Source organism: Lepidothrix coronata, unplaced genomic scaffold (genome assembly GCF_001604755.1).
Source record: "Lepidothrix coronata isolate B3197 unplaced genomic scaffold, Lepidothrix_coronata-1.0 Scaffold51, whole genome shotgun sequence".
NCBI classification, from domain to species: Eukaryota; Metazoa; Chordata; class Aves; order Passeriformes; family Pipridae; genus Lepidothrix; species Lepidothrix coronata.
Genome location: NW_016690231.1, coordinates 1 through 18,637, shown reverse-complemented (window position 1 = coordinate 18,637; position 18,637 = coordinate 1). Strand labels below are relative to the sequence as shown.

The 18,637-nt window shown below is 42.0% G+C and overlaps 1 protein-coding gene across 4 annotated transcripts; it reads right to left on the bottom strand.

Annotated features, from left to right (window-relative positions):
* Window positions 1-138: 138 nt before the first annotated feature.
* Window positions 139-17,262, bottom strand: UBE2L3 (ubiquitin conjugating enzyme E2 L3). Of its 4 annotated transcripts, none has more exons than XM_017815558.1 (4): window positions 17,162-17,262; window positions 9,328-9,423; window positions 4,971-5,157; window positions 139-2,544 (listed from the first exon to the last, which is right to left on the bottom strand). In XM_017815558.1, the coding sequence occupies exons 1-4, from the start codon at window positions 17,186-17,188 to the stop codon at window positions 2,390-2,392; spliced, it is 465 nt and encodes a 154-aa protein (XP_017671047.1). In that variant the 5' UTR covers window positions 17,189-17,262; the 3' UTR covers window positions 139-2,389. The 4 variants fall into 4 exon arrangements, with proteins under 4 accessions (XP_017671047.1, XP_017671048.1, XP_017671050.1 ...); XM_017815559.1 differs by lacking the exon at window positions 17,162-17,262 and adding an exon at window positions 16,831-16,919; XM_017815561.1 differs by lacking the exon at window positions 17,162-17,262 and adding an exon at window positions 16,639-16,663.
* Between the last annotated feature and the right edge of the window lie 1,375 nt (window positions 17,263-18,637).

Below are 18,637 nucleotides of genomic sequence, written 5' to 3'. Positions count from 1 at the left end.
CTTCACACTTGGATTTCTTCTCCTCAGACTTCAGCCACACAACAGTGTCGGATCCCTTTGTTCAGAGGCTGCCCCCAGACAGCATCAGCACTTGGGTTACACATCTCACAGTTTAGCAATTGGACTATGGAGAACACACCAAGAGAACTGATAGCAGGATCTGTCTTCCATGTGATCTCTGCAGCTGGAATTGGAATGGCTGGTGCAGCACTGCATGACTCGAGTTCCTTGGATCACACAGCCCTTCCCTTCCAACGGCATCCGAGTCACAGCAACGCAGACAGACGCAGTCTTTGACCTGAGAGGCTTTACAACCACAGAGTAACTACTGAGTAGCAATGAGGGCAGCAAACTAATGCTACAGTTTTGTTTCAAATAAAATTTAGAGAATGGTACGTTTCCATGCCAACAGACATGATCAAAGGTACAGTGACTCAGGTGATGTGGAAGTTACACGCTTCAGTTTGACAGATAATTTGGCATTATTTTATTATGAATCCAAGTGAGCGTGAATGAAACAGAATCGGTACCAACTTTCTGCAAATGAAGACACAAAGCTGTGAAAATTTGGTAATAGTGCTCTCACAAGCCTGAAAACACTTAGGAAATGCAAGTTTCTGTAAATAAGGTGAATGTGGTTTAACTTTATTTACCTGCCAAAGAATCTGTCTAAGAACACTTAAACATAACATTTCTTAGCTCCCTAACTTATAAAAAAAATTACTTTCAACAGAGGTGAGGTACTGGGCTGTCATTGTTTACACTAAATCAGAAATGAAAGCCAGATAAGAGGGATGAATGAGGGAATAGCAAATACACAAGACATTAAAACCAAGAGAGACTTACTGCTTGACACACTAGTTCTGAAAGGTTGCAAAGGCAGAGGCTGTATTAAAACTGAATTTGAGAGTACAGGCAACCACCTAGGTGTCAGGGATTTTCTAACTCAGCTTCCTGCACATCAAAATGATATGTGCTCCCAGATGGATTTCTGGAGATAATTCGTTTGCTCAGTAACAGACCTCAGCTGGAGAGTAGGGGGACATGGCAGTTTGACTGTGTGGCAGTTTGACCATGGAGCTACAAATCACACTGAACTGGGGAGAGAAGGCAGGTGACAAGCAGCAGGGACACAGCCAAGGATGCTCAGGTCTGAACAGAAAGGGCTTCCATCAGCATGCGTAGGAGTGCCCCAGAGCAACTGGCAAACAGCTCTGCCTGATTAAGCCACAATGCCAGAATGACACTTGAACACTCACTGAATCACCCAACCCGTGTGTTTAAACACAGGAGCAGCAGCAGCAAAGCACATTCACACATTATTACTCAGCCCTGTCCTTGCTCCAGTGCCGGCAGAACCTGGCAGCAGAGGGGCTGGGAAGGGGCACAAGTGCCATCCTGTAAACACAGGTGTTTCTTACGCATTCTGATGGAAAACGTTCAGAGATGACAGCAGTGCTGTCAGGTTTAGTTCTTTAACTCCAAATGAACATCTCCAAAATATCAATTTTAAATTCAAAAAAAGTTTATCACTTTGGTACCTCTTGGTCCTCAGTTTCTAACACTCTCCTGGATTGGTTGCAATGTTGTTCTGTGCACATTCCTGCTGCTCTGCATAGGTATTAAGGATAGAAGTGAAGGAAATTTGAAATCACATTCCACTACTTGTTTGCTACAGATTTTTTTCCCGAAGTATTCCAAAAGCAGAACATAAGCCACATTCTAATTCAATGACGCACACAAAAACTTGGGTTTCCCCGTTTAATAGACACTGGCCAGATTTACATCAGATCCAGACATTATTTCTGATTGGTTTTGTAGGGTTGGGTTGGTTTTTGTTTATTCTGTTACAAACTGAAGTTCAGGGGAACTTGCAACAAGTCCCACAAAGCACAGTGCAACATTTAAAAAGAAAAGTAAATGAAACTGCCAAACACTCAATCATTTTCTGCCAGAACTGGGATATTTTTCCTAAGACATCACTTTGAGGAGGGGGTTTAAAATTCAGTGAATGAACTCAAGATAGTGGGAACTGCAAGGAAAAATAAGAAATGACAGCCACAACCTTTTCAATTTAAGGGCAGAATATAAGTCTAAGATATTTTTGATAAATTCTGACAAGAAAAAGAAAACAGCGTACTTTAAAGTATATTGAAGCAGTGATTTTTAAACAAAGAAAGCAGAACTAGAACATCTTAAATTTTAATCCTTTCTTTACAGGTTACCTAGCCCACTTTTGATTAAGAAAACTGTAGAAAGTTAGTAACAGCCACAAGTTCACACCGAAAGGTGGCACTTGTCAATTTTCCATAGAGTCCTGCTTTACGGGGTGTCTCAAATGCACTGCTCCGATCTTCTATCATACGTTGCTGACAGCAGTTGTGTCAGATTAGTCCACTGGTCGCTTTTCACCATATTTCTTTGTAAACTCTTCAGCGTTCTTACAGAATTTTTTACGGTCCTTAGAGTATTCTTCAGCTAGGTCAGCCCGGAGGGGGTGCTCGGGCTGTGGATCATTCACCAGTGCTATGAGGGACTGGATTACTGTCAAAAGAAGTATAGAGACCATCAGACACTAAGATGGTTAATTTTTAAAAATCAAACTATAAGCAAAATTCCCCAGTAAGAAAACAGCTTTAACTGCATTTAAATACATCCCCATAAATCTCGGGCCTTTTCAAACGCAGGATATGAGTAAGCTGGAGCATTATGCCAAGATTTTGTTCAATGACCATGAATGAACACCAGAAAATTGTATTTGTAAACAAAATCAACATGAATAGAGACCAAAGTGCACTACAAATGATTTCCCGTAACTGGCATCCCATCTGAAATACTCTCCTATGGCTCAAAAAGAATCAAAGTTCCCAGACAAATTCATCTAAAGGGATTGGGTAAAGATGGAATTTCCACCATGAAGCATTTTTCTCAACACCTGTCACAGCGATGCAGCTGTGACTGGGCCTACTTCCGGAAACCCTTTTTTCCAGCTTTATTTCCCTATGACTCTTAATTCCCCTGCGAACAGCAGGCAAGCCTTCCCTTTACTCTCATAGTTCTTGACCGAGGCAGCCACCAGTAGAGATGCACCAGGCAGACAAAGGGGTGAGAGCTGGAAGGGGCGTTTCTCCCCTGCTCACAGTTATGTCACCGAGGAAATGTCATTCCTCAGGAAACAGAAATGCCCCTGACATTTACACAGCGAGCCTCACACACCACAGTGACATTTACTGCTACATCTTCCTCACACATTCCTCATGGCCACTGAAAGCTCACAAGGATGGGGAGTTCCCCTGTCCTATCACTCAAAGGTGTCCTGGGGGCAGGTCTACACGAAGAGCACCTCCCTGGCCAACAGCTCAAGCAGCATGAGCAACATTCGTTTGAGGTAAGTCTGTGCTACTCTGAGTAAGACAAGGCAGCACTCCCGGGGCTTTTAGTGTGAGTATAACAAACCCTCTTCACTTCAGGTACTGCACACCAGGGCCAGCTGCTTCCTCCTGAACTCACTTCCAACGCTGACACCTGCCCCATCCTGCAGAGGAGTGTTCCACAGCTCAGTCCCGTGTGTGTGGAAAGGCAGAGTCCGTCCTTTGTTCTGAAACATCTACTTAGCAGTTCAACTGGGTTCTCCCTTGCAATGCAAGTTCCTACAATGCTTATCACTCCAGTAGAATCAGGAATACTAGAGTGGCTTCTTTTGGAGCATTGATCTTGTCAAGCTCATACTCTTTTCTACCCTTAGCTGACAGGAACGGGAACATACCTCAAACTAAATGCTCAACTCTAGACTGCTAAACAGGAACATTTCTTATCAAAAATCCCGAGTTGAAACTGCAACAAACTATCTAAGGAATGTAGAATTGCTATTAGCTTCCTTCACAGTAACTCACCAGTCCTGGACTTACAACTGCCATCACATTACTGACTGCTTATGAAACCAGCAGCAACACTGCATGGGACAATCTCTTCTCATTGAGCAAAACATCCTAAAACACTAGAGGGAAAATGTGTGTTCAATAACCTTAAGAACACAGTAAGAAACACACACGCCAGAAAAAGTCATAACAGAAACTGCCTCAATATCCACAGCATTTAAAAACTATACTGCCATAACAGTCTTTTTTAATATTAAGCATAAATAAATAAAAAGTACAGCAGTAAGATGCACATTTAGTATGTGAATGAAAGGTGAGTTAATGATTTATGATGAACCTAATCTCTCCACTTTCTTGACACCTCACTAAACAAAACCAATCACTTTGATGTCATACTAATAATGTCACATTATTTCATTGAGAAAGGCCCAAACAGCAAACAGACTGAGGGTGATTTTTTAGTGCAGAAGAAACGTGAAGCAAAAGGAACAGGCATTGAAGCAGGGCTGTAATAACGCTGTCACAGGTTCATACAGCCATGTAGTAACAACAGATGCTGACACTGAAACAACTTTTTGAAGAACGAGTTAAAAGACAAATGAAAGACCATAACACAGCAGATCATGAGAGATTTGCATTATTTCAAGCCGTATCAAATCACTGAACCACATGGCAGATTATAAAATATACAAAGCCTTGAAGTATTAGACCCTTTCTTTCAAACATCCAGAAATGTACTGAACACCTCTGGATTCTAAAGTCACTGTTTAAAAACAAACACAAAATAACCCCCACACAAACTACCACCAAAATTTTCAAGTATACCAAGGACACCACCTTAATAAACTCTTCAGTCATGAGGAGTTTTGTGGTTTCCTGGAGATGGAAATTGCACGTGTCAGTGCCCTCACCCCACATGCCAGTAACAAAGTGAGGTTCCACAAGTTTTGCATACCTCATGTGATTCATGACACAAGCCTTAGAACAAATACATCCCAAGAGCACCAGCAGCTGACAAGTTGACACATTATTAGCTTTAAACACACTACAAAGTTTCTCCATACCCAGTTCTCTCTCCACATGGAGTCCTACCTTGGTCAGTTTTGGTTGCTGGCTTCCAGTTTTCAGCACTAATTACTGGCAGACAAACCTGCCCCTTTTCATCGATGTTAGGGTGATAGATCTTTGTTTTAAATGTAATCTTAGGAGGTTTGAATGGATATTCTGCTGGGAAGTTGATTTCGATTCTGAAGGCTCCTTTATCATATGGAGGATTGTCCTGCAATAAGAAGGCGGAATGTCAAGAATGTGGCACATGTTAATGGACTCAGGTAAAAAAAGCATGCTCCAGACTTGGATCTATCAAATGACCTCTTTGAAAGGCACTTTCTTCCAAGATGTACTGCCATGTCTGTGTGTCAGGAAACATCAAAACCTGTTTGGGGACAGAGGCAATACAACCTGTACGTTTACATCCACCCTGGAAAAAGCAGATTGCTATTGTCCTGCAGCTGGGCGATACTTCTACTAGTGAGAAGGCATCCAACCCCATTTACTCCCAACTCAAGGCCCTATTAAACAAGTAGTTTTATTCCAACTCTGTGTTTCAAAAAACATCGTAAGCCCTTCCCAAGACACAAACAGGAAGGTTGACAAGGGAAATAGGTTTTATGAACACAGTTATTTTGTGTGTCTTACAACATGGTGGCACCAGCAGCAAAGCAATTCGATTTGTCAGATCTCCCTAAATGTTCTGAGAACGTTTTTGTGCTGACTGCACAAAAATCTGCTGAGCATTCATGGGTACTAAAGATAGATATTCACTGCGTCTGCTGATGAGAACATTCTGAATTTGTGTGCAGTTTTAGCACCCACTGTTATCAGATCAGTTTTGAAGAAGCATGATGAGAGAACTGTGAAGTTCTCCATGCTGAAAGAGAAAAAACAATGCCCAGAATCTCACCTAGAAAATCTGTTAGACTATTGATACTGCTTCAGATATTGACTGCAGAAGGGAGGCAGAAGAAAAATAAATAAACCATTGCTACATTTAAAGCTTATGAAAATACTGTTCTGCACTGAAAACAGTAACTGTGGAATGAAGCCTTTTCAAACATGATGGGAACATGAATCAAAGGATGAGAGTTTCCAGTTGGTGTAAAGTATAATCACAAACATTCTTCATTAGCAACCAGACCATTCCCTGCAAATCCAGGATTTACCAGTATTGGGGGGCAGGGAGTGTTGTATTAAAATATTAGTCAACAGAAAACATTTAAGTTCATCCATATGGAGAATCTGGTTGTGCATTTGTAAGAAATACAGCACAATTTCTGCACCCAAGGGAAGTAACTACAGTGGCTTTAAAATCACTTTTTACCGAAGCAATCCTAAAAGCTTTGGAAGTTTAACAAATAATTTTTGGTGGTGGTGACAACTTAAGCAGTCAGTGCTCTCTCCCCCTGCAGCTCACTTGTCCTTGCCTCCATCACAAGCTCTAATTTGTAAGGATATTCAGTGAACCGACACGGGAAGTGACCTGCCTTAAAAACATCCATTTTCTTCACTGTACCTGACCAATGCATTGAAACAAAAGTGTATCTAGACTATTCAAGCAATTAATTTCCAATTATTTGTTATATTTATTTTGACACTGACAAGAGAAATAGAATTTTAAACACCAAAACACAACTTGCATTCTCCTGGAGTATTTTTGCTCTGTAAAAGTTTGTCCATAGCCAGCAGCTTTGATTAAGTGAAATGAAATTCATGGTACATCATCAGTACCTGTTACAAGAATAAGGAGCCTGGGGTAGAGATAATCTTGTTTTGATGTTGAAATCAAACAAATAATGTACTTTGGCCACCCAGAGTACACAAATTACCTTATACTACAGTTCAGAACAGGAAAAGAAGTTGACCAGATACCTTCAATTTGCTTCTCAATTGAGTGAACATCCTTAGAAACTGATAGTTGTGCCGAAGAGCAAAATATGTTAGAAACAAAAGCTTCTAAAGCTTTACAGTTCACCTTTACATTACCTTTCACATTAATTCTGTATGAACACAAAAATATTAACCTTTATCTTTCACACCTTTATTAAGCAGCTGACCAAAGTAATGCCTAGTTACAGAGTTTAATAATCAGTAACTGGTTACTCCTACTGAAGCGTACTTCATAAAACCTTAAGCAAGAACATTTTCTAAATGCAAACAGCATGTGAAATTTCAAAAGCAAATACTCAGAGAAAAAACCTCAAAACTTGCAACCAGTTTGTGTGTTGCATTTTTGAGCCATCAACTCTGGTACCAAAATAGCTGAAGAGGTGTTAAGACTAAAACATCTCCTATAAAGTATCCTCAGAATAAAAACCTATACTACTTTTTGAATGCATACACAACATTAATTACTATAGGAAGTATAATTTAATTAAAAAATTCTCCCTTAACTATGCCAGCAGAATTTAACTTCTCCTGTAACAGGGCATATTACAAACCAAAAGGCAGGTCTGGAGCACAGTTAACTTCATCAACATTTAAAGATTTGTGATGCTTTGAATCTTCGCAAAACAAACAACTACACTCATACTCTGGTGAGCAGAAACTGTTAAAAATAGCTGCTGTACATCACACATTCTTAATTTAACAGGAAAAGCAAGTATTTTTGTGTTTTGCTTTATTAGTCACATTTACCGACCTTACACTGCTTCAAAGTATTATCAAAGCACTAAACTGTTACACACGAACCACAAACACCAGAGTGGCTGATTAAAGCAGTTGTTCCTCAACTCTGTCAAATTTCAGTGTCAGATCCCGCTTGCTTTATTTGCAAGAGTAGTGTCAACCACTCCAAGGAATCACTTGCAGGCACATAAGTAAACAGTAACTAAATGTATTCTACAGCATTTAAAGCACAAAGGCCCAGCCCTTATCTCAGCCTGTGCCTTGTGAATTCCAGAACAGCATCCGAGTAAAAAGGCAGAGGCATCACTACAGAGATGTCTCAAAGTCTTATGTATATATTAAAAAGACAGACTTCCACTGGCTGGGGGGGCTTTTTGGCAGCATCCACCGAAAAGCAGAACTGCTGCCCCAGTGGCACAGCCCCAGTTACCGCAGGCTTAGAAGCAACTCATAGAACCAAGGGAGGCATTTCCTGCTGCTACAGCCACAGCAGTGGGAAACAAGAGGTGAAAATCCAAGAGACTTCAACCAAGGGATTCAACACAGCAGATTTCCTGCTTTCTCCTTAGTAATAAATCCCTCTCTAATTGACTAACACAGTGGTTATCTACTTAGACGAAACGTTCTCCATTAGAAGACTGTATTGTTCATAAAAGTATTCAATTTTTTTTAAATTAATTTTTTTGGCACTAACTAATGCTTAAATAAAGACATTTTCTTTTAAAGAGCTCACTTCTGAAAATACAAACCCCTTCCTTGCATCAAACTTTTCCCAATACTCAATTTTATCCTAGAAATAAATCTAGTCAATTAAAAAAAAATACTAAGGAGTAAATGTATTTCATATTTTCTTTTTTCAATTATTATTTATGTTGATGCAGATTTTGTACTTTAAGTTTAATGTAAAAAAAAATTCAATGTAAAAACAAAATGTAAAAACTTAATATAAAATAAAAGGTCATTTGCTTTCCTCTTCCAACACTCAGTGCCACCACTGAGCTCCAGTGTTGGACCAGGCCTACAATAATGCAGCATCCAGGGATGGATCAGAACACCTTGCAGTTACAGAAGGATTCTTCTTCAGGCTAGTTATAACAAACACAAAGTAACATTTATCAGACTTGGATAAAACAAACCACAGAAGACACTCAAAGGAAGATTATGCTCTTTGCCCCAGATTACACAGGGTGTCTGAAGAGAGACAAGATTTAAAACCAGGAGCACATTTCAGATGCTGCAGTATCACCTGTGTAAACTCACGTTGTATTTATTAACAACCAGCTGCTGCCCAAATGCACAACTACGAAGGATAGGTTTTATAATAATAAAAAAGATATCCTTGTCAGGGTGCAGGAATTATTTCATGGTCACCAGCTGCACTACTATATGGCCAGTCTTCGTGAGCGAAGATTTGGGAAAGGTCATTAACCCTTCGAGCCTGCGCAGTGGATTTTTTAGGTGAGACACAGCGTGCGCTGAACTGAGCCCACCCTTTAATCCTGAGGTTCATCTGCCGGGGCCGAGCAAGCTTGGACAGTGGCAGTGAGGTCCTCAGGACGTAGGTTTGTTTAGAGTGACCTTCTCTTAGATGGATGGCCTTACAGGGCTGACGAGCTCCATCTGCCCGGGGGGCTGGGAATCGAACCCGGGTCGCAGCGGTGAGAGTGCAGCACCCTAACCAGCTGCACTACTAAACTGTAGATTTATGACATACAAATGATCCTCATTTTAAAGCTTATAAGATTAAGGAGTAAGCTATACTCACAGGAACAATGAGCCCTTGCCAGGTCAATAAATTAGCTTCATCAACCTGGATATTACGGAAGTTTTTCATTCCACATTTGCGGATTTCTTCAAGCTCCTGAAAAGCAAAGTAAAGTGTTAAGTGTAAGTTAATAACTGTATTAAGCAAGGTGCTCATATTTATCTTTTGAGATCCTTAGAGGTCAGTGTGGGTTTCTTTAATGTTAAAGCAGCTTGAGGTTGTAGTGGTGGCAACCCACACAAATAAGAAATAAAATCCTTTGCTGTTTAACTCCGCTGTTTTATCTCTAAAGAGAACTTAACTGAATACAAATTCAAAAGTCATCCACGGTCAAACATAGAAGTTTCCCAGTGCTTTCAAAAGTGCAGCATATGCCTGGTGGCTGCATAGGTTAGGAAAAGTGTTGCTTATACAGCAGCACTCGTGTGCTCTGACAGTGCTCAGCTCTGCAATGAGTGCAGGCACCTTGCAAAATTAGGCTGGGTATTACTATGATAAAACCACCAACTACAAGCAAAGGCACTACAGACTGGAAAACAAAAGCCACCACTTTTCCTGCTACAAGTGCTGTACTGTCTATTTTTTTTTTTGGGTTTAAGGTTTTTTCCCCCTAAAATAGCTCCGTGTTCATATTGGATCAAATGCTTCTGCATCTGACTGGCAGATTTAATACCTGCAATAAGTTCTTGCATAAACTCAGCACAGTGATAAACTCAAAGGGAAATGAGATTTCCAAATGCACAGGAAACAAAAATCACATAAGAGCCACGCATCAGAAAATGAACATTTACATTCCCACCCACCACACCCACAAAAGCAAGAACATACTCCAAACACGGAAGTTTAACCTTGGAGTCTTGGACACTGAATTGATGCCCAACACAGTCTTCACCACACTAAAACTTACTATCCAGTCTAGACCCATGGATTAATCCCCAAATTCCACTGCTGCTAGATTTATGCAATGTCACAGACTGTTTGGGTTGGTTTTTTTTTAAAGAGGTAAGAGGATTATCCTATATCCTTAAAGCAGAAAAACATATAAAAGTTACACAAAAATAATCCCATGAATCATATTTATAGGGATATGGAGCAAGCCAAAATATTCACAAGAAAATAAGCTTTATTATCGTAGCTCTAAGTGATGCCTTACCCTCACCGAAAGCGCAAATCCCCCCAGTGCCTTCCCTCGAGCGCTCCTGCACAAAGCAGCAGCTCAGGGAGAGCCTGACTGACCCCAGACTGACTCTGCCCCAACAGGGTCAGGGAAGTAACTTGCTCCAAACAGTTTTGATGCTCTCTCTCATCACACACAGAACTGTGAAGTCCTGGCAAACTACTACTCCATAGCATGTAAAAGGGATAAATTCCACTCCATACTAGATGTAACACATCAAACATTGGGAACAAAATAATCTAATTCAGCAGTAAGTATTTAAGCATGAACAAACATGCACAAATAAGCATTATCACAAGTGCCTTCACTCTAAAACAAGGAAAGGAAAACGGGTTTAGATTATTTTCTAGCTACTATATTAAAAACATTACGCATGTGATAGAAATCTCCCCCCATTATGTCTCAGTGGGAGTGCAGATTTCATGCAGGAGCTTTTATCCTGGGTTCAGACCAAGCACTACGCTGTTGCTGGCCCAGAGAACAACTGTCCAGAAACACAAAAAAAGGGAGGACTGTGACTCTATAATTCAGGTATGTCATTAGGCTAATAAATCAAATTAGAAAAGCGTGGCTTCACATTTCTGGAAGATTAAACGCCCACGTTTTATAGTTAAATTCAGGTTAAAAAACTGGATGCTGAATTAAGAAAAGGAAGAATCCCATACAGAGATCATTACAAAATTGTAAAACTTTGTATGCAAGCAACAAAAAGTTTAAAATAAACATGCGAATAGCTCCTCATTTCCCCTCATGAGGGAATTAAATAAGAAGATACTAAACAACAAGCCAAAAATTATCGAGGCCGTCTTCCTCTTTAAACTGACATGTGAGGCCTTTGCAGGAAATCACTTCCAAAATCAGAGAAGTGGTAAATTACTGGAGTGTGTCAGGGCTCTATCCTGCCCTTCTCCTGTGGTTGGAGCTGACAGCTGAGCCAGGGACAGACAGGATAAACCTGGCAGTTCCATCCCTCACGCGCAGGCAGGACTGCAAAGGTCATGGACAACCAAGCCACCTTAGCAGGGCACGTGCCTGAACCATGCACTTGTGACAGATCCCAATTTATATGAGAAATTACTTTTCTTATACTAGAAGTGTTTAAGATTTCATTTGTCACTCCAAATGAATCAGTTCCATGTCAGACTTATTTACAAAAAGCTTTTTTTTCACACTACTGTCCCCATAATCACAACACTACACAAGTCATTCAGGAATAGTAAGAGCTTAACCATTCACAATTTAAGGGTGTGAGGGGAGATTGTTTTGGTTTTTTTCTTCTGGCAACTCCCAAGGCCCATAATAAAGATTTACCTGCTTTAGAGCCATGGAGGCAGCCACAACTACAGTATAAATCTACGGTGAAGAAAGTGAATGAGCTAACTAAATACTTTCAAGCAGTACAGATTAAAGTTAACATTACATTTAACATGGGCTCGAGCAACTCCAAAGGAACAAAAAGTACTTTATGAGGTAAAAGGATACAATCCAGATATTTATTTCAAAATAATACTTAAGAGTCTAGGCAGACAGTAAATAGATTAATACCCTTTCTTGTCCTCCACCCCTTAATTTTGTCAAGTTACATAATTAAAGGAGCACAAGAGGAGCGTAAATAAAGGGTAGAAGACTGCAGTAAGAATTTCAATCAGTCTTCATTCCCCACTCTGTTATCAACCTTGCATGTGATCTTGCTGCATTGGCTTCCCCACTTACAAAACTCAAAGGTCTTACTTCACGAGGCTCTCTTGAGAAATGATGTTTGTAGTTTGGAAATGTTCAGAGAAAATGTTATACACAGCACATGAAATGGATAAAACATTGTTCCAGAGGTGGTATTTGATCTTCAAGTATATAATGTTGAAGACAGTCACAAAAGTCCATACTACCTCATATACAATGATTAAGGATTTGAAATTGTTATTTTCAATATTGTGTAATAATTTGTGCTGTTCAAATAAAAAATTAAATGTTTGAAATTAAAAAGAAAAGCAGCAGCAGCTTAAAATGCCGTTAAGTCTTTCAAAAACCCTGCAACCATTTTATCCATGCATCTTTCAAGTTTTGGGACTTCTCTAAATAAACAAGTCAGATAGGAAAATGCAGTGAAGGCAAATATTTGTAAGAGTACCATCCTAGAATATGGGAATAAGTGTAAGAGCTCATACTGATTTCGATAAGTTCTGCATCAAGCCCAAAATGCTACTAAATTCACAAATAAAAACAAAAGTCTACTGAAATAACTAAACCATGATTCTCTAATGTTTACAACTTATGTTTAAGTCTTTATAAATACATTCTTTAAAAGATGCCTGACAAAGCTAAACAGGCTCCAAAACACTGATCAGGAACTGACCAGTTTCACTTTCTGAATTTACAGTACAGAGAAGTGTTAAAACACCTAAAAATATAATTTTACCACAAAAAACCCCCAACACAAACCCAACTAAAACCCCAAATAGAATCTAGCTCTTATAAGAAATAGCAGTAAGTTTCCTCTACAAAATTACAACCTTGTACACTCACATCTTATTGACTGAACAATCTACTTTTTGGCAAAGTATTTTCATTTGATTAAAAATCCTTTTGTCAATTCTCTGTTTCAGAAAGGGAAAATTAATCAATATTCTCACTTCTCCATAAGGACAATCATACATTGCTCAAAACTACATTTCCTTTGTTACTGAGAATGGAAAATTGAATCAATTTTGAACTATTTTTCAAATAATAAAGTTGTCTAAAACCTCTTTATTTGGGAGGGTTACAGTGTTTACAGGACCACAGCATCCTGGAGATAGCAGGCCACCTACCTGGGTGTGGCCTCATGTTTGTGTTTTATCATGGAGTGGAACAGTTGCATAAATGTTTGACTATGCAATTATGGAAACGGAGCAAAACCTATAAGATTAAAATAACTGTCGACATATCTCACTTCATATTTACTCTTTAAATCTATTTTCAATTTTTAACACTAAAGATACTTTTGAACATCCAAAAACCAGGAAACTAAACCATGGATCTTACAGACTATAGGCAGCCACCATGGAAGGGCACAGCTCCACACCTGGGGCAGCACAGCCTTCTCCAACACCACCCAACACCCTGTGGAATGTGTAGCTCAGCATCATGTTACTACACCTGCAAGTAAGTACTATGAGTATCCAGCACCAAAATAGCTGCACCCTCTGCAGCCCCCCACTACTTCTCCACACAGCATTTAGCTACGGATCTCACATGGAGAACAGCTTGTCTTACGGTAGTGGGTGGCAGCTGTGAAAAGCCTTCCCCTGAAGTCTCCGGGAGATCCGTGATCCCCATCACACGTTTGGAGACAATCTCCTTTATACAGGAAAGGACCTTGAAGCCTGGTACCCCCTTAAAAGAGAAGCCTTAGATCCTTTCCTAAATATAATCACTCCATATCTGCCTATTTTAACCCTGAGAGATCATCCACAACAGAACATCTTTGACAAACACTCCTTTATTCCCACCACTCACATTTCACAAGGAGTCAAGATTCAACAACTGTGGCTCTTTGGAGAGGTGTAATGGTGGCTCACAGATCAAACCTCCACTTCAGATGTCACTGGAATATGAGTCATTAGCAATGTTTATTTCCCATTTTTGCTAAGCTAGGTGTGCTCCTGGAAGGGCACACCTCCCTTGAGCTGCTGTGAATCAGGAGGAAAGACTTCAGTTAAGACTATTTGATGCTCTAAAGTTCAGCAAAAATAGGCCATAAATAAGCTCTTTGGCCTAGGGAACGTGATTTGCTCAAACACACCCTCAGATAACAAGTCAACCTTATTCTCTTTATAACCTGAAGTCACATTTAAAATTGAACTGTATGAGTACAATGACAAAATTTGTAATGCTTCTTTCACATAGGGGTTTGCAAATGGCTTCCCCAATCTGTAAAGGACATCCATTTCTACCTGCAGAGCAGAAACTAGACTCATACCTGCAGTTTTCTACAGGCAGACAGCAAGTTATTACGGACGTGCTGCATCCAGCCTCTTTGAGCCACAGTGATTAATATGAATAACTATGATGCATGACACGAGTCCAGAAAAAATGCAGTACTTTGAAATGTTGGCAAGACCTTAAGGAAACGGGTGACCTATAAAAGGTTTAAGGTTTAGTCTCACTTATCAAAGACAAACTTGATATTTAGCTCAGAGAAAAGACAGTTAATGCTTATCCTAAATTATTTCAAACATAGTTGAGTGACACATATTTCCTTTAGTTATAATCACTCATCATTCCAAGACTCTGAGAAAGACAGCCCACAGACTCTTCCCAATTGCAAAACTTCAACAGCGAATAACTTTAATTTAAAGTGGACCTGTGAATTTGGAACTTCAACAGCGATATTAGGGTGATACACAGGCGAGTTTGGACCTTCAAAGCATCATGCTGCAGCAATCCAGATGATGTCACTCATATGAGCTCTACTTTGTTCCTACAGAGATGAATGGCAAAACCAAAGCCATTTGGGCTGACTCGACTCTCCAGAGGCAGGAAAGGATCTGCTTATTTAACAGCCTTTGCAAATTGTGTGATAGAGCATCTCGTAGCTCTTGGGCCGCATAAAAACCACACACAGTGTGAACAACCCACAAATATTAGGCAATAAAAATGAAACTAAAAATGTAAGACGTAAGTTATCGATGTCTCTCTCCTTCCCACACTCCTCCCTCTGAGGAACAACTGCCACACCAATTTTCTAGAAAATATGGTTACACCGTCAAAAACCGTTTTTACTGCATTTTAATAAAAGATGAAAATACTAACTAATGTTTCAGAAGTACAGTGAAAATGAGGAGGGGGGCTGAAAAGCAAGAGGTACTGCTGATATTAAGAACAATTTTTCTTGCCTTTCAGATTTTTATTTTCTATTTTAAATTAAAGAAGAAAATAATTGTAAACATATATTTTCCCTATCAGAGTAGTAGTAACGTGCTTTTGAACAATTAATGCATTTTTTTCAGAAAAGGCAGAAAAACTGCCTTACAAAAATACAGAATTAAATGGCTGTTTACTATCTCAAACTAAGGGGAACCGTACTTGAGTCTACAGCAACAGACATATTGATTATGATACTAAAGCCCCGACAAAACATAACAGCTATCCAAAACGAAATAAAAACCTAATTCCATCTTGCCAGGTTCCTTAGGGACAATTAAAAGTTTTACACCTACTGATTTAATATATATGAATGACACTGCAAACAATGTATCTACTATTTAATTTTTAAATGCTCTATAGCATATTTAAACTGACAAGTCAAGCCTTATGGAAGCGCTGCTGAGCTACTGGTTTCTTCAAAAACAACCAAGTTATAACGCTTATTTATATATCTGTACCACTAAGGAAATGCAGCTTCAGAACCTACCATCTACATGTCCTGGTGAAATCCCTGTCCTATTGGGGGTCCACATCCTTGAACCCAGCTGTGAAACTGGTATTAACAGATTAAGTTTAATAGAATTGCCCAAGTATCTGTCAAATCCTAGTGCAGGGTTATGTTGCACCCCACAGGGGCAGGTTTTTTAATAAGGCTGAAACATCACCCAATAGTTACAGGATCTTTCCCCTCCATTTCCCTGGACTGGCCTGTAAAGTTCATTGATTTCCTCACAGGCACTTTGTATGCAAAACCTGCCGGGTATTGTCAGAGCATTTTACAGATGACTACATTTTATGCCACTACATCTGGGTGTCCTGGGCAAACCTCACTGCTCACAGTTTGTGATGTTAATTGGCAATTATATACAGCACATAAAATAAATCTGTGTGCTTTGGGGGCAACGGTTACCATTTTCCTCCTAAGTCCCTTACTCCTCAAGCAAAATAACGTGAAACATAATCCCGAGCGGTATTTTACAATAAGCCAAACGTGCTCTTGGTTAAAACCCAACCGGGGCCGAGTTTCCATTTCCAAGTACCATCCGCGGCTCGGAACAAATAGAGCGAAGACAAAAACGTTACCACGTACGCCGCGAATAAGGAAACTTCTGAACCCAGGTCCACGTTTCAGTGCGATAAACTTCTAACTCATACAAGGAAGAGGCTACTCTCCGAAACAACGAAAACGGAATTATTTCATCCCCGGGCGTTTGGGGACGGTTCCTCACCGGGGTGAGCGCGGCGGGAGCGGCGAAACCCCCCGCAGGGAAGGAGGAAAGGAGGGAGGGAGGGAGGCGACGGTGCTTCCCCGCCGAGCCCTCCCTCGGCAGGGTCGGCGCCCCCTCCCGCCACCCCGGGGATGCCCCGGACCCGGGCGGCAGCGTTTCCTTCCCCCCGTCCCTTCCTCTTTGCTTAGTCACCGTGGAGCCCCCCGAGGGAGGGGGTCAGGGCGGCCCGCGGCACCCTCCCAACGTCCTCGCCCAGCGCCGGGCGTTGTTCGGGCCCGCGGAGCGCTGCCAGAGCGCGAGGCGGCGGCGGGAGCACGGCGGGGCCCCCCACGGCCGCGGCCCGAGTGCCGGTTGCTCCCGCTCCGGCCGCTACGGTGCGGGGCGCCGCCGAGAGGCGCGGAGGAGGCCGGAGGGCCGGGGCGCGGCAGGGGAGGCGGCCCCGCGGTGCCGGATGCGCGTGGGGCGGAGGGGCGGGCGGGGGAGCCGGGCCCGCTCGGTCGGCGGCCCTGCCCGGCGCTGTTACCTTCATCAGCCTCCTGCTGGCCGCCATCTTGGCTCTGCTGCCACGCCCCACAATGCATCGCGGCGCGGGCCGGCCCAGCCGCCCTGCGCTTCCTGCGGCGGCGCGCGCGGGGCGGGGCGGGGGCGGGGCCTGCGCTCGGTTTCGGCTGCGCTCGGCTGCGCTCGGGTTAGGATCGGCTGCGTTCGGCCTGGCTCGTCTCGGGTTCGGCTCCACTCGGCTCCGTTCCGTTCGGGTTCGGCTACACTCGGCGCCGCCCAGGTCGGCGGCATTCGGCTCCGCTCGGCTCCGCTCGGTTCGGGTTCTCCTCCAGGCGGCTCTGCGGTCCTCGACGGTGACTTTTGTACGACTGCGTTTTTAATCATCGCTCTGAAGTGCTGCTGTGCCTTATTCTGCGTACTGTGCACCCCCCAAATCTTCGTCGGGGGGCAACAGACAACCACCTGTAGTCACAGGCTTAATCAAACAAGCCCGTGCCATGCTCAGAGCCCTTCTCCGCCGTTATTTCTTAGTTTCTTCCCATACTTAATTTCTCCCCCCCGAAAGGAGAGGGAAAGGCGTTTCCGGAAGGCATATCTGATCACAGAACCACCCCAGTCCCGCTGATCTCCCATGAAACCCACCCCGGCCTTCCCGGCCCAGCCTCGCCCCCCTGCTCCCAGCCGGCTGTGCCCTGCTACCATCTCTGGGAGAAAAGAGCTGTGGAAGGGGAGAAAAGGTCACTGTCAGGATTAATCAGGACTGTAATTTGCCATGCGCTTTTTAGCCCTTTAATGGAGCTCTAACTATAGCTGCCCTCCAGCTCTGACCCTTCCCAGCTGTGGAGCTGTTCAGTGTCAATGCAGGTGCCCTTAGGTATCCAAGACACAGGGCTGGCAGGTATGAAATAGGACATAACTTACTACATCACATCTAAAATGACATCAGACATCAATGTCCGGGAAACTGACTTGCTCCTTAAAACATTCCCCATTGATCCAGTGTGCTCAGGAATTAGTCCAGGATCTGCTCTGCTGATGCGCGGCCTTGATTCCCCTTTGCCCCTCCCTTGTTTAAGTTCATGTCCTTGCTTGATCTGACACTTGTTCTACAGAACAAGTCATCTGAAAAAGTTCTAAGCTCTAAAATAAGCTTTACAGACTCAGACAACCTGGAAAAGGAAATGTACTTATTACAAAAGGCTTTCAAAAATGCAACAAAAGTTGTTAATTATGAAGCACAAGATTCTAGTACACAATCTTAAAAGAGTTTGCCTTGTGAAGTAGTACAGTGCTTCTTTGTCCTCACAGCAGAAGTGTGAAAGCAGCTCCATGTTAGAGGAGCGGGGTTTTAGTTCCTGTGGGATTGGTCACACTTAGCTCTTCTTGTGTCAGTCACAGGTTTGGAAGAAACCCCGCTGTGTAGCAAAAGCAGTGGACCTACTAGAAATAATGAAATACTTCAGAAAAGGCGAAACAGTCAGATCAGAATATGACAAAG